This window comes from Magnolia sinica, chromosome 14 (genome assembly GCF_029962835.1).
Source record: "Magnolia sinica isolate HGM2019 chromosome 14, MsV1, whole genome shotgun sequence".
Taxonomy (NCBI): domain Eukaryota; kingdom Viridiplantae; phylum Streptophyta; class Magnoliopsida; order Magnoliales; family Magnoliaceae; genus Magnolia; species Magnolia sinica.
Genome location: NC_080586.1, coordinates 49,893,213 through 49,907,097, shown reverse-complemented (window position 1 = coordinate 49,907,097; position 13,885 = coordinate 49,893,213). Strand labels below are relative to the sequence as shown.

The following is a 13,885-nucleotide window of genomic DNA, read 5'->3' as shown; positions in this document are numbered from 1 at the left end:
ATCAAGACAGGTCCATAAATCAGTGTCATGAACTACAAAGTTGCAGAAATGAATCACCTACAAAATATAGAATTACATTTGACACCCATATACAAGTATGTCAAGAAATCACTCCTAGATCAGGACTAAGAGTCAATGGAATAACACAGTTGTGTGGATACATGCCATTCATATGTTAACAGGCTGAGCTATAAAAGATTCTAATATACAAGATCAATATCAAGAAAGAGACCCTGACAGCATATTCTCACTATACAGAAAAAGATATTCTCACCTAATAAATCAATTGCAGTGATAACAGCTTGCTTTGCTGTAGGACGACGTACGTGAAGTAGTCTGGAAAGCATATTCGTCCCCTGTAAGTAGAATTTCAGACCAAGTAAACAACCTAACTAAAATGTATTGAAGAAAACAGATCACAAAAGATGCATTGAAGATCCTTACATGATGCTTCCAGAACTAAATCTACCAGTGAGCTGAACGAAGAAAAGCTGAGGTTTTAAACAAATTGAAAACAGCCTTAGATTTATTTTAACTGGTTTACATGGTTTGCATTATGTGTAAATTTCAAAAGTTCCATCACTCACCTTAAGAACTGAAATGGGCAACTCAAATCAAACTTAGGAGGAATGCAGGGAAATAGGCAGGATGAGTTCATTCTGTTAGTTAGGAGGAATATAAGGACTTTTCAGGTGGTGGGGCATTAAGCTCATAGTGGTTCAAGAGGTATTGTTCCCATTCAAACACAGGCTAACTGTTGGTAAAAAGGGGAGGAGATGAGAACTAGAAATGTATTGCCTAGTTAGAATGGGTCCATTTGTAATATTCATAGACTTTTAAGTCTATGAAGGCGCTTTTCAAGCCTGTCAAGGAGATTTCTAGGATATCTAGGACTCTAGAAATCTCCCAAGTCTAGAAGACTACGGGGCTATTTGGCATCTCTACTGATAAGAGCTGATTTGCTTATTCTAAAAAAGATAACCTCTTGTTTTGAAAATAAACTGTTTGGTAGAACTCTAATTTTACCACTTATTTTTCTTTTTCTTTTTTTTTAGAAACTAGCCAAAACGCTCCTAAAAAGTGTTGGAGAGGTCACTTATCTTTTAAGAGCTTATTTGGCTTAAACCAGTAAACAATTTTTATTAATTTTTGGACAAGTTTGTCCTTATACTTTCAAGTAATTCCCATCTTGCCCTCTTCTCCTCATTACAATCTCTCCGAAGTAGGCCCACATGATGAATGATCCATATTGAAGGTGGGGCCCAACATAATGAATGGTCGAAATCAAGGTGGGCCCACATAATGCACGGTCACATCAAAGGTGAGCCCCACATGATGGATGACCCCCATCAAAGTGTGGCCATACATGATGGATGATCCGCATCAAGTAGGCCCCACTTGATGGACAGTCCACATCAAAGGTGGGACCCACATGGTGGATGGTGGACATTTAATGTGGTACCACATGATGGAAGGTTGACATTAAAGATGAGCCCACTGATGATCAACCCATGGTGAAGGATGGGCCCCACTTAATGGATAGCCCATAGCAAAGGTGCGACCTATATGATGGATGGCATCATGGCGGACATTAAAGGTGGGTCCAGTGCTTTAAATTTCAACGATATCGGCCGATATATCCCACTATATATCTTGTAGCCCACTTGTGCGATATGAAATGCATAGGTAGTGCCGATATATCCCACGTATTCGATCCAGTGAGCATATTCAATTTTTTATCCATTTTTCTTGTTGTAAATCATGTTGAATCAATGTCAAGTGGTTACAAATCTATGATTCTTCATGTTTTCCATGAAAAATCATGATTTTAAAGCTTCGATTTTGAGATTTGGGGGAGATGGGGCAAGTCGCGAAAAATTGGGAGAAATAGAAAATTTTTAATTTCTCTCAAATTAGTTGCAATCGTTGTATCCAAACACAAAATCAAACATGTAACCTGATCTAGTGATTCTTCTTTTGCTTTTGAATATATTGCTTGTGTTTTCATACATGTCTTCTTATATTTATAAATTATATGAATAGACTTTAAATATACTTGCATCAGTTTAGTTAGAAAATGCATGTATCAGGACCCCATACAAAGGAAACCCCTATTATGTGCACTTTTTTGTAATGTTTTGATTTCTAAGTGTGTATTGATATCTTTTTCAACAATCATTGAAGTTTCATTGAAAAATTCGACTAATTTCCCAACATTCCCATGTTTCCTAACAACAAAAGTACATTACGCGATACAACCAATATATCCTATGCGATAATTGATATGTATCTGTATCCCAAAGGTGCGATACATTACACGATAACGATATTTAAAACATTGGGTAGGTCCCACTTGATGTGCGGCCCACTCAAAATGTGGCCCCATATGATGGACTATCCACATCAAGTGGGCCCCACATGATGGACGGTCCACAACAAAGGTGGCACCCACATGATGGATGGTGGACATCAAAGGTGGGTCCAACATGATGGATGGCCCAGATCAAAAAAGTGGCCCCGCATGATGGACTGTCCACATCAAGTGGGCCTCACATGATAGAGGGTCCACAACAAAAGTGGGAGCCACATGATGGATGGTAGACGTCAAAGGTGGGTCAACATGATGGATGGCCCAAATCAAAATGTGGCCCTGCATGATGGACTGCCCACATCAAGTGGGCCTCACATGATAGATGGTCCACAACAAAAGTGGGAGCCACATGATTGATGGTAGACGTCAAAGGTGGGCCAGCATGATGAAAGACCCATATTTAAGGTGGGGCCCCACATGATGAATAGTCTACATCAAGGTGGGCCCACATAATGCATGGTCCACATCAAATGTAGGCCCCACATAATGGATGGTCCACATCAAAGTGTGGCCGAAAATGATGGACCATCCACATCAAGTGGGTCCCACATGATGGGCGGTCCACATGAAAGGTGGGATCCACATGATGGATGATGGAATTGAAGGTGGGCCCACATGATGAACAACCCATATTGAAGGTGGGGCCCCACACAATGAATGGTCCACATCAAGGTAGGCCCACATAATGGACGGAGTGGGCTTCACATGATGGATAGCTCAGATTAAAGTGTAGCCCTGCATGATGGACAGCCCACATCAACTGGGCCCCACCTAATGGATTGTCCACATCCAAGGTCTCACATGATGGATGATCCACATAGAAGGTGTGCCCCACACGATGGATGGTGGATATCAAAAGTGGGCTTGACATGATGGACAATCCACTTTGAAGGTATGGCACACACGATGGACACATCAAATGTGGACTCCACGTGTGGGTGATGGGTAGTGGATATGAGGGCCCCCACAAAGGACAATTAGCATTGATTGTGGGCCCCACATGATGGATAACCTACATCAAGTTGGGCCCCTAATAACGAATGGTCCACATCCAAGACGGGCCTTGCATGATGGACGACCCACTTTGAAGGTTTGGCTCACACAATGGATGGTCCACATCAAAGGTGGGCTCCATATGATGGAAGGTACACATCTAATGTCCAACATAATGGATGACCCAAATGTCTTAAAACATTAAGCTTGTAGCCATCCATTCATTTTCCATTTAGGGCACAGTCCATTTATGGTTAGTTTCACCAAAACAACTTTTGGCTTACTTTTATAATGGAGTTTTTGTCATCTTTAAAAATGACATCAACAACCCATTAAAAGAAGCTCTTATTTGAACATTTTGCCAAACATGCTTGTTTCAAATAAGAGCTTTTATTTTATTATTATTTTTTTTTAAGTGATTTTACCAAACGAGCTTATTTTTTTATTTTTTATTTTTTATTTTTTAAAAAAAAAAATAGATAGAGAGAGAGAGAGAGAGAGAGAGAGAGAGAGAACGAAAAAAGCTTATTAGAGTAGCTCTTATTTGTAAAGCTCTTATTGGATTAGAGTAGAGATGCCAAACAAGTCCTGCATTTCAAGGTCTAGAATATCTTGGGGGATTCTAGAATCCCCCAAGATCTACAAATTATAATTCAAGATCAGTGTTCGAAGTATCGGTGTCGCTACAAGTTTCGTTGGCCAAGGATACGGAAACAATATCAATATTGTCGATAATATTGCTGATAACCGGAAATGCAGGGAAACATGGGAAAAACGGTGGAATTTTCAGCGAAACTTTAAGAGATGTTAAAATGTACATATTTGCATATTTAGAAAAAAAAAATTGCAAAAATAATGCATACATAACAAGTTTCCATTTAATGGGGCCTTAAAAGCATTTGTTGTAATAAGAAATCAGTCCAACCATCCCATCTGGCCTATTTAACCATCCAACCTTCCATCCAAACATCCATCGATATTGCAAAATATCAACAACACATGATATTTTACCAAGAAATCATCAACAATTGGAAAGGAAACGAAAGATTGTGGTCTCAATATCGTGCATGTTGCGATAACGATAATATCGAGATATTATCAATATCATCAATGACAAATTGAACACTACATATAACCATGTGCCCATGAAAAAAAATTGAAATAAAAAATTTTCTAATAAAATTTTTTTGATGATATCAATACGTTGGCGATATTATTGAAATATCATCAATACACTTATGATACAAGCATTACCTAGAATTTACATAATAAAAAATATTGGTGATACATTAGCGATATTGATGCATTGTCAATACAAGCGAAACCTAGAATTTACATTGTTGAAAATATTGGCAATTACATTTAGCGATATTGATACATTGACGATACATAGCGATACATTGCTAATACTTGGAATTTTTGATACTACCAGTGCTATCGGTATCGCTACCAGTGTTATCGATATTGCTGAGCTAGAGATAAAGATAATATCGAAGATATTTCGATAATATCATAGATAATTCGAACACTGTTCAAGATCATTTAGAAGATTTCAAGAACATTGAGGGCATTTTAGAATCCTATTAAATGAAAGTACTCCAACTACATTTTCTACACTTCCCCGCAAGCTAGAGTCCAGTGTGTTGAAAGTATCATGTAGACAAAAACTAATTGTAATCTTGGTCACTGGTGAGAATGCTGACTAACCAGTTATCAAAACAAGAAAAGGCATAGTAGAGAGAGAAACGCTCACACACAACTACTTGAACATTGCATTTTTGTCCAACTAACTAGGCATTTAATGATAAAAAGTTCCCTCTTGGATACAATATACACACCTACATTGAGGGATTTTGAAATGCTTGTCATAGTTATGCAAAGTAGCACACAAGTCAAAGACAAGCAGAGATCCACCCTCTCTATTTTAGGCCAAAACCAAATCTCCCCAACATGTAGTCGAGATAGGTCCAGTCTAAGTGATAAAAAGCCTTCTCTAAATCTAATTTGCAGACAATACCGCCTATTCCCGATTTGTGACAAGTGTCTATACTTTCATGGGCCAGCACGGTCCAAAATCTGTTTGTTAGTAAGAAAGGCTCCTTGGGGTTCAAAAATAACATACAAAAGCACAGGGTGCAATCTAGTAGCTAGAATTTTAGCCAAAATTTTGTAAGAGGCTCCTAATAGACTAATAGGCTTGAAATCTTTGAGATCCGAGGCTTATTCAATTTTGGGGATAGGGGGGGCTATGAAAGAAGCTCCCATGGTACGAGAAATTTTTCCCAAGATATGGAATTCAGATTTTTAGTGATATCGATACATTGGTGATATTATTGAAATATCACCGATACAATGGCAATACAAGCGACACCTGGAATTTACATGATTGAAAATATTAGCAAAACATTGGCAATACCAATGCATTGGCAATAAAAGCGATACCTAGAATTTACACAATCTAAAATATTGGCAATACATTGACGTTATCAATACATTGGCCATACTTAGCAATACATCGTCAATACATGGGATTTCTAATACTACCAATGATATCAGTTTCGCTACCAATATTATCGGTATTATCAAGCTAGAGATACATATAATATCAGGGATATTTCAATAATATTGGGCATAATGCATGTAACTTGATCTAGTGATTTTTGCTAACATTGGGATTTTTCAAAAAAATAAATAAATATTTTAATTAAAACATTATTGTCCTCAAAATTCCACTTCGATTAGTGGTCAATTGGCCCCCATTTTAGAGTACTTAGGAGTGTTTGATGAAATCATCGTCGCATACACTTTAATTTTGGGATTTGGGGGAACATAGGCCGATTTTTGGAAAATTCAAAATTTTTCCAAAATTTTCCAAATCGGTTGCAGTCTTAGTGTCCAAACATGAAATCAAATATGTAACCTAATTTAGTGATTCTTGGTAATTTGAGGATTTTTTTAGAAATATATATATATATATATATAAAATTAAAAAATATAAAAGAAAATTCAAAATTCCACTTCATCAACGGTCAACTAGCCCCCATTTCAAAGTTAATATTTTCTTTTCTTTTCTTTTTTCCAAAATTCCACTCCTAATGTATGTGCAACTCCACGTGGGTCTAAGCCACAACTGCAGGCATCATTCGTAGATATATTTCTAGTTTTCTACTTCTCTTTTTTCAAAAAAAAAATTTTAATTTATACTTTTGAATGTATTGCTTGTGTTTCCATACATCTCCTCCTACATCTGTAAATTATATGAAATTGACTTTGAATATACTTGCTTCAATTTAGCCAGACAACACATAGATTAAGACCCTATACAAAGGAAACCTATTATGTGCACTTGTTTTTTTTTTTTTTTTTTTAATGATGTTTTGATTTCTAAATGTGTATTGATGTCTTTTTTAACAATCCCAAAGTTTGATTGAAAAATTCAACCAATTTCCCAAAATTTCCCCATGTTTCCCAACATTAGAGATATATTATGTAATACAAACGATAGATCCCATGCGATAACCGATATGTATCTGTATCCCAATGGTGTGATACATTACGCAATAAAGATGTGGAACACATTGCCTAGCGATATGCTTAGGCGTCTGGCGGGTGACCGCTAGACACAGTGGGACACAGTATTAGCACAAGCAAAATTTGCATAAAATAGCAATGTTAATCGTACTAATGGCAAGTCAACGTTCATGATTATGTGTGGCAGAACATTGTTGCATACAGTCGACTTGGTCCTTGCCTACTGTCGAATGTGTTAGTGATGATGTGAATGCATGTGGAAAGTATCCGGGAGATCTAGCAAGCAATTAAGAAGAAGATTGAGAAGAGAAATGCATATTACAAGGCTAATGCTTATGCAAAACAGCAAGAGGAGAATTTTGAAGTTGGCAACTTGGTGATGGTCTATTTAATAAAAAAGCGGTTTCCCGTTGGTACCGACCACAAACTAAAATTCAAGAAGAACAATCCTTGTTGAGTGATGGAGAAATTGGGTGACAATGAGTATCTCATCAATTTACCTGAAAGGCTACATATTTCACCAATTTTCAATATTACAGACCTGTATGAGAATCAAGGCGACCCAAATGATGTGCAAGCTGCTAACGAGGCTGAGTGGGTTGAACAGCTTCCTAGAACCCAAGAGGAAGAAGTGGAAGCAATGCTTGATGTGTGTGAAGCTAGAACTCCATGTGGAAACTACATCAGGTTTCTGGTTAAATGGGTTGGACTTCCAGTTACTAGGAGTAATTGGGTCACAGAGGATGAGTTAAAATGGCTAGACCTAGTGAAGTATTCTGAGTGGAGGAAATTTGGAGCCATTTTCTCACTCTTTCCGGGATTTCTTGGGTCCTACAAGGTAGTGTTGTGGACCAGTTTAACAGGTAGGGAGAAGGGTTATACTCCCCTAGGGGATCCTTTTGTGGAGGATCCTTTTTTGGGTTATACTTGCTAAAGAAGAAGATTCAATTGATGGTTGCTGGGTGGATTCATTCGTTATGGGGTTTAGGGGTTCATCTACTTTGGATATTTGTAATGGACCGGGATTCACGATCAGGATATATGCTAATTCGTTTTGGCCCTTGCATATGAGGCCTTTGCTATGTGCCATGTGTCTCTTTATATGGATGATTACTCATCATCCTTTGCTTTTCTGAGTGTTCTCCCCCTTTTTCAATAAATTTTCCAATACCATTTAAAAACAAATAAACACTTTCGCAGAATACCATGACTCAACCAACACTTCTCGATTTGAAGACAACAGTACAACATGCCTGGAAGTACATTAAAGCTAAAGATATTAATTCATACCACCAATGCATCAATTCTGGCTTCTATCACAGTGGATGGAGCATATCTTGCTGCATATCCATACATTAAAGCTAAAGCAGCATGTATGTCATCGGCATCTTCTATTTTAACTTTAGTAGAAAAAAACGACAGAAATCTGCAACAAATAAATACCCAAAGTGTAAGAATACTGCATAAATGCCACTTGATAAGGAGAATAGGAATTAAACAGAAAGAAGGAAAAATGCAAGAAAAAATACAATGTGGTATGTACTCCAAGCATGCAAAGGCGCTCTATTTATTCCTTTCAAAAGTAAACACTACATTATTATGAGTTTGACGTTAACTCTAACACAATAAGAAACAATTTGAAGTGCAGGCACTTCAAACAAAGAAACCGAGGATGGACATAAGAGCATTGGACAAGGCAGAGGTCAAAAGTGAAGAGTCAACTAAAGCCAAGACAAAATAGATTGAGGAAAAAAAATGTCCCTAACCTTCAAGTACCATAAAGACCCAAAATATACAAGTTGCTAATACATTTAGTTTGTTTCAGAGGTTTCCAAATATCTATGTCGATGCACACACATGCTCGGCAGGCCGGCCTCATGACGGCAATTATGTTTTCGACCATTTTTTTTTTTTTTTTTTTTAATTTTTTGCGATTGCAGGGGTGAATTAGCTCATGAGTGCTTCTTGCTTAACTTGGAGTCCCCACTAGCCGATATAGCTCGAAATCCATGGTCGGCTATACATCGTGGAATCGCGATGTGTTAGGGAATCAAAGACTCCCCAACTTGAACGACTCCTGTGGTTGGTCTGTGGCTGGGGATTCTGAGTATGGGCCTTGGTGACAGAGAAGGAAGGGGCTAGGCACCCTTCCCTGCCTACACACTAGTGTGATCTCAACTTTGCGGGATTTAGGGATTTTTGGGGATTTAGCTTTAGAAAATTATTGCTATCGAGGCCAAAACTGTGGAGGCGAAGCACTCAACGTCAGCCCAGACCTAAATTAAAGAAACCTAAAGTAAAACAACCGCAATCACGATCATGGAGACAGGGCACTCAACAATAATCTTGAACATGTAGTACAAGCAATTAATTGAGTGATGACGCTATTTGTAGTTTAAAGAAATGAAGTAAATGTAACTTTAGGCCTTGAGATGTGAGACAGAAAGGGGAAGATTCGACACTCTTTGATGGAAGAGATGATCGAATATCCCCAATTCCGACCCTACTCCTGATGGACCCTAATCGATGAAATGTGGTTTTACTCCTCTTCTTATATTCTTAATTTCTCTCTTTTCTTTTCTTTTCTTCTCGTTTTCTATTCTTTTCTTCTCTTTTCCTTCCTCCTCTCTTTTCCTTCCAATTCCCTCTCATACTCTCTTCCATTCTCTCGCCTGTTTATATAGAGGGAGTCGACAGGAATTGGATTCCCTTTGGCTACCGACGTGGCTAATCTCGAATCCTGAGGCCTCCCACAGCTGTTGTGCTGAATGTGGTTTAACTTTGGACATCAACAGGAATGAGATTCCAGCCATTGCACAAAGCTCGTATTTCATGGTGCATTTGCCACACAGAAACCCAAGATGCCACATGTCAGGCTTTGACTGGTGGATGGTGGTTGGTGGAAATCCGATTCCCTTTGACACCATTGTCGTTAATTTTTCATCAAGCTTGATTCTAAAGGATGTGAGAGAGTTCTCCAGGTGACTGGTTAGGTGATGGGGACATCACGCGCACACGCGCGCGCACGCCGCCCCCTACGCACGTACGGAAGGAGAGGGAGGGCCCCACCGTCAATCTGGCTCGATGACGACATCCAGGGAGGGCCTCCTAGTTAGAAGACGGAGTTTTGGTTCATTAGAGTGGGCTCAATAATCAAGTAAAGCCCATCATGGGATCTTATGAGCGGGGCCCACTAGTCGGATTAAGTTCATACTTTAGGTTTTGCTTATTTATATTATTGAAAACATCATGAATGCTTTAGATTTCTTTGATTGGTTTTTTATTTTAGTTTACTTCATCGCCAAGTAATAGGTTGCGCACATGGTGCGATTTTCGGGGTATAGGGTTTTCTTATAAATAGGCACCCCTTGTAGTTCTTTTAATTCATTGAAGAAATAAAAATTCTGCGTTTTTCTACTCCTCGAAGTTCTCGAGTTGTGAAAATCCAATTGGGTGCGAAGCCCTCCCTTCATCGAAGAGCTAACTAACGTGGTGCGAAGCCACATCTATCCCGATTCGCCCCCATCTTCTACCATCCCTTCTTCTCATCTCCCACCATCAATATCCACCATCTCCTACAACCAACCCATCATCAAATCCATCATCCTTTCGCAGCGATTCTCCCCTACAGCAGAATTTCGAAATCCGGCTCTGCAGGAGGGCTAAAACTTCAGCGGAGCACCATGATCAAACCAATCATCCGTTTGGCCTGAAACTTGGAGGGAAGGTGGCCCACCCCTGGCCGACCAGGGTTAAGCTGGCCTTTTTCTAATTTGTGGGCCCGACGCACGTGTGGGCCACCAGCAGCGCATGTGCATCAGGCGGGTTAGCTGTCAACATGTGCGGAATCGGTTCCAGGTTTTCTCTTTTCTCTCTTTCGCTCCTCTCTCACCTGATTTCTCTAACCCTAACCCTAGATTGTCCTAAATCCCTATTTCCATGCCCACTTAAACCCTAGGGTTCCCCGAATTGAAATCCGTGAATCCCTTGGATTGGGGAAATATTTCTATGCATGTGGATGAATTTACTCTCCTTTGAGTATTGTTTGGTCCATAATTTCTATTGATTTAGCTCTAACATGTGTAGGCCTGGACCTGCATAGATTCCCCTTAATTGAGTGCTTGAACTTTTATGTAGGACGTGGAAATTGTGGAATTGTTTCTGAATTATTTTGATCTAAAACCTGAGATCTTGCATATCATAGTTAATTTTCACGTCCTGCATCATTAGGGTTTTGAGTGCTTTCAAAGAAAACCAGGCATTTAGTTTCGAACGCCGGTTCGAATCATACACAATTCTCATATCTTGGGTGGGGAGTCTACTATTGACAATAGCTCTTTTTTACTTTTGCTAGATGAAAAATAAAAAATTCAAAAACAATATTAATTGTGATTTCTAACATTCTTATTATCTCCTCTCATTCTCGAATTTGTCTAAAATATCAAGCGAAATAGATACAGGTCGAAGTATAACTTTTGTGAGAATGTACCTTTCAAAAAAAAAATTTAAAAAGAAAAGGAAAAAACCTTTGGGGAGATGCATCGAGTGGTGAAGTGTCCCAATTGAAGGAGCACTAGGCAGGGGGTTATTGGAACATAAATCATGTGAAGCTCATCTTATCAACTATCTAGATGAATTGGATAGCACCAAGATGGTTAGGCCCATGAGACACATGCAAAACAAATGAGAAAAAGTGGGCCATTACAAGCAGTGTTCGAAATATCGGTATCACGTTACATATCACACCCTTGGGATACGGATACACATCGGTTATCGCATGGGATATATTGGTTGTATCGCGTAATGTATCATTGTTGTTGGAAACATGGCGAAACATTGAAAATCGGTTGAAGTTTTCAATGAAATTTTAGTGATTGTTTAAAAAGACATCAATACACACTTACAAATCAAAACATTACAAAAAACAAGTGCACATAATAGGTTTTCTTTGTATGGGGTCCTAATTTATGCGTTGTCTAACTGAATTGATGCGAGTATATTCAAAGTTTATTCATGTAATTTATAAATGTAAGAAGACGTGTGGAAATACAAGCAATACATTCAAAAGCAAAAGAAGAATCACTAAATCAGGTTACATACATGTTTGATTTTATGTTTGGACACAAATTGCAACCGATTTGCGAGAAATTGGGAAAATTTTAACTTTTTTTTTCAATTTTCTGCAACTCGGTCCTCATCCAAATCTCAAAATCGAAGCTCCCAATCCATGATTTTTCATACAAAACATGAAAAAACATGGATTTGTAACAATTCGACACTGATTTAACATGATTTATAGAAAAAAGGAGTGAAAATAAAAAAATGCTCATCGGATCGAACATGTGGGATATATCCCACTACTTGTGTGTTTCGTATCACATAGGTGGGATACAAGAAATATCATGGGATATATCGGCCGATTTCATCGATATTTAAAACACTGATTATAAGCATTGATGATGTAGGGACTACTACTTTGGACATTTTTGTAATTGTTGGGTTTCGAAGGTATTTCTATAATTCATTGTTGTTAGATCTACACATTTCCTTCTTCCTTTCCAATGCAAATTAAGTCTAGATTTCATTGAGATCGTTGATTCAAGATTATGATAGGACGTACCATAGTAGGATTTCAACAAAAATCCATGTCGAGGCTCTAAGAAGAGAGTGAAAGCATTGTATAACCAACGGCAACAGGTCGATCAACAAATGTCAGTAGTTTTAGCCGTGGGAAGAAATGCTCATGTAGCAGAGTGCATGTGAGAACAGCATACGTGTAATTCACAGCAGTTTCATGGTGGCGACAGATCGGTGAGTGATCATTTGTGGTTGCGGGTGTGAGAAGAAACACTAGTGTGACAAACGCATGTGTTTGAGATCGTGTTGTATCTCGAGTTTTGGCTTCTTCTTTTTCTTAACAATGCCGCCGCATGGTAGATCGAGAACAAGAGTCAACGACTTCTCAAAGTGTTAATGCAACACTGCGCACGGTTCACATTCATTTCATGGAAGCATGAGTATAAAAACGTCAGATGATTCAGATGCTTCCTCCCATTGTTGTATGCCTTTACAGGTGTGAGGGATGGAAGATCCTACAAGAGCAAGGCAGGAGGAAGCCCCTCGAATCAATCTTGGTGTCAAGATTAGGACTCTAGAGTTCTATGGGGGCTCCTTGTCAATGATCCCAAAGAGTAGCTCAATGTCGTCGAGCAAGTGGTCGATTTCCACAAAGATATCGAAAGATCAACTTGTCATTCTAGTGACCTCAATTCAAGGGCCAAGCATTAGCTTGATCGAGGCACACCCGCCGTACACGAGCATCAAGCGAAGCAAAAATTCCCTACATGAGAAAAGATGTGTCAAATGATGTATAAGGCTTTTGTCCAGCTCGACTACATGAGATCTAGTAGGGAAGTTGATCAGTGCTCACACAGTCAACAAAAGCAAGGCATTTGGCACGGTTCAAGGCTGCTCAGTCCTTACACCATCAATGAATGAAAATGAGTCATTCCTTAAAGTGCAAGGCCACTCCATTTGCCCACCGTCAACCAAGGCAAGTGAGCCATTCAATACGATAAAAGTTAGCCTAGTCCTCACACCACCAACAAAGTGAGTCATTCAGTACATTGCATGATCATGTGGTCCTCTAATCCTCAATGAAGGCAAGTAAACTATTCTGCATGGTGCAAGGTCAGCAACTTGAAAGCAACAAGAATTCCATGCCTCACAACAACCGAAAGCATTAGGGTGTTGATTGCCATCTCGTTTAAGACATGATGCGAGACACATACACTAAAGAGACAAAATTTGAGAATTGCCTGGTCTCTAGGGGGACACATGACAATGTTGATGAGTCCATTCCCCATGAAGCTTTTTGCAATCTTCAATGATGTCCAATTCCCAATGCTGACTCGGTTGAGTTTCGGAGCATTGATGGAGACAGCCTATGACAAGGGGTCAAGAGAGCCTAGCAACATCATAGGGGATCCA

At 39.0% G+C, this 13,885-nt stretch overlaps 1 protein-coding gene across 6 annotated transcripts in view; it reads right to left on the bottom strand.

Moving 5' to 3' along the window:
* The window catches only part of LOC131225494 (protein SHOOT GRAVITROPISM 6), a 180,226-nt gene that overhangs the window by 72,107 nt on the left and 94,234 nt on the right, over window positions 1–13,885 (bottom strand). For all 6 annotated transcript variants that reach the window (XR_009161371.1, XM_058221025.1, XM_058221027.1 and 3 more), the window contains 2 exons: window positions 8,186–8,321; window positions 275–356 (listed from right to left, as the gene is read on the bottom strand). Coding sequence is in view for 5 of the 6 variants with exons in the window: in XM_058221025.1 (XP_058077008.1) it covers window positions 275–356; window positions 8,186–8,321 (218 nt within the window). In the remaining variant the exon portion in view is untranslated. The remainder of the gene's footprint in view (window positions 1–274; window positions 357–8,185; window positions 8,322–13,885) is intronic.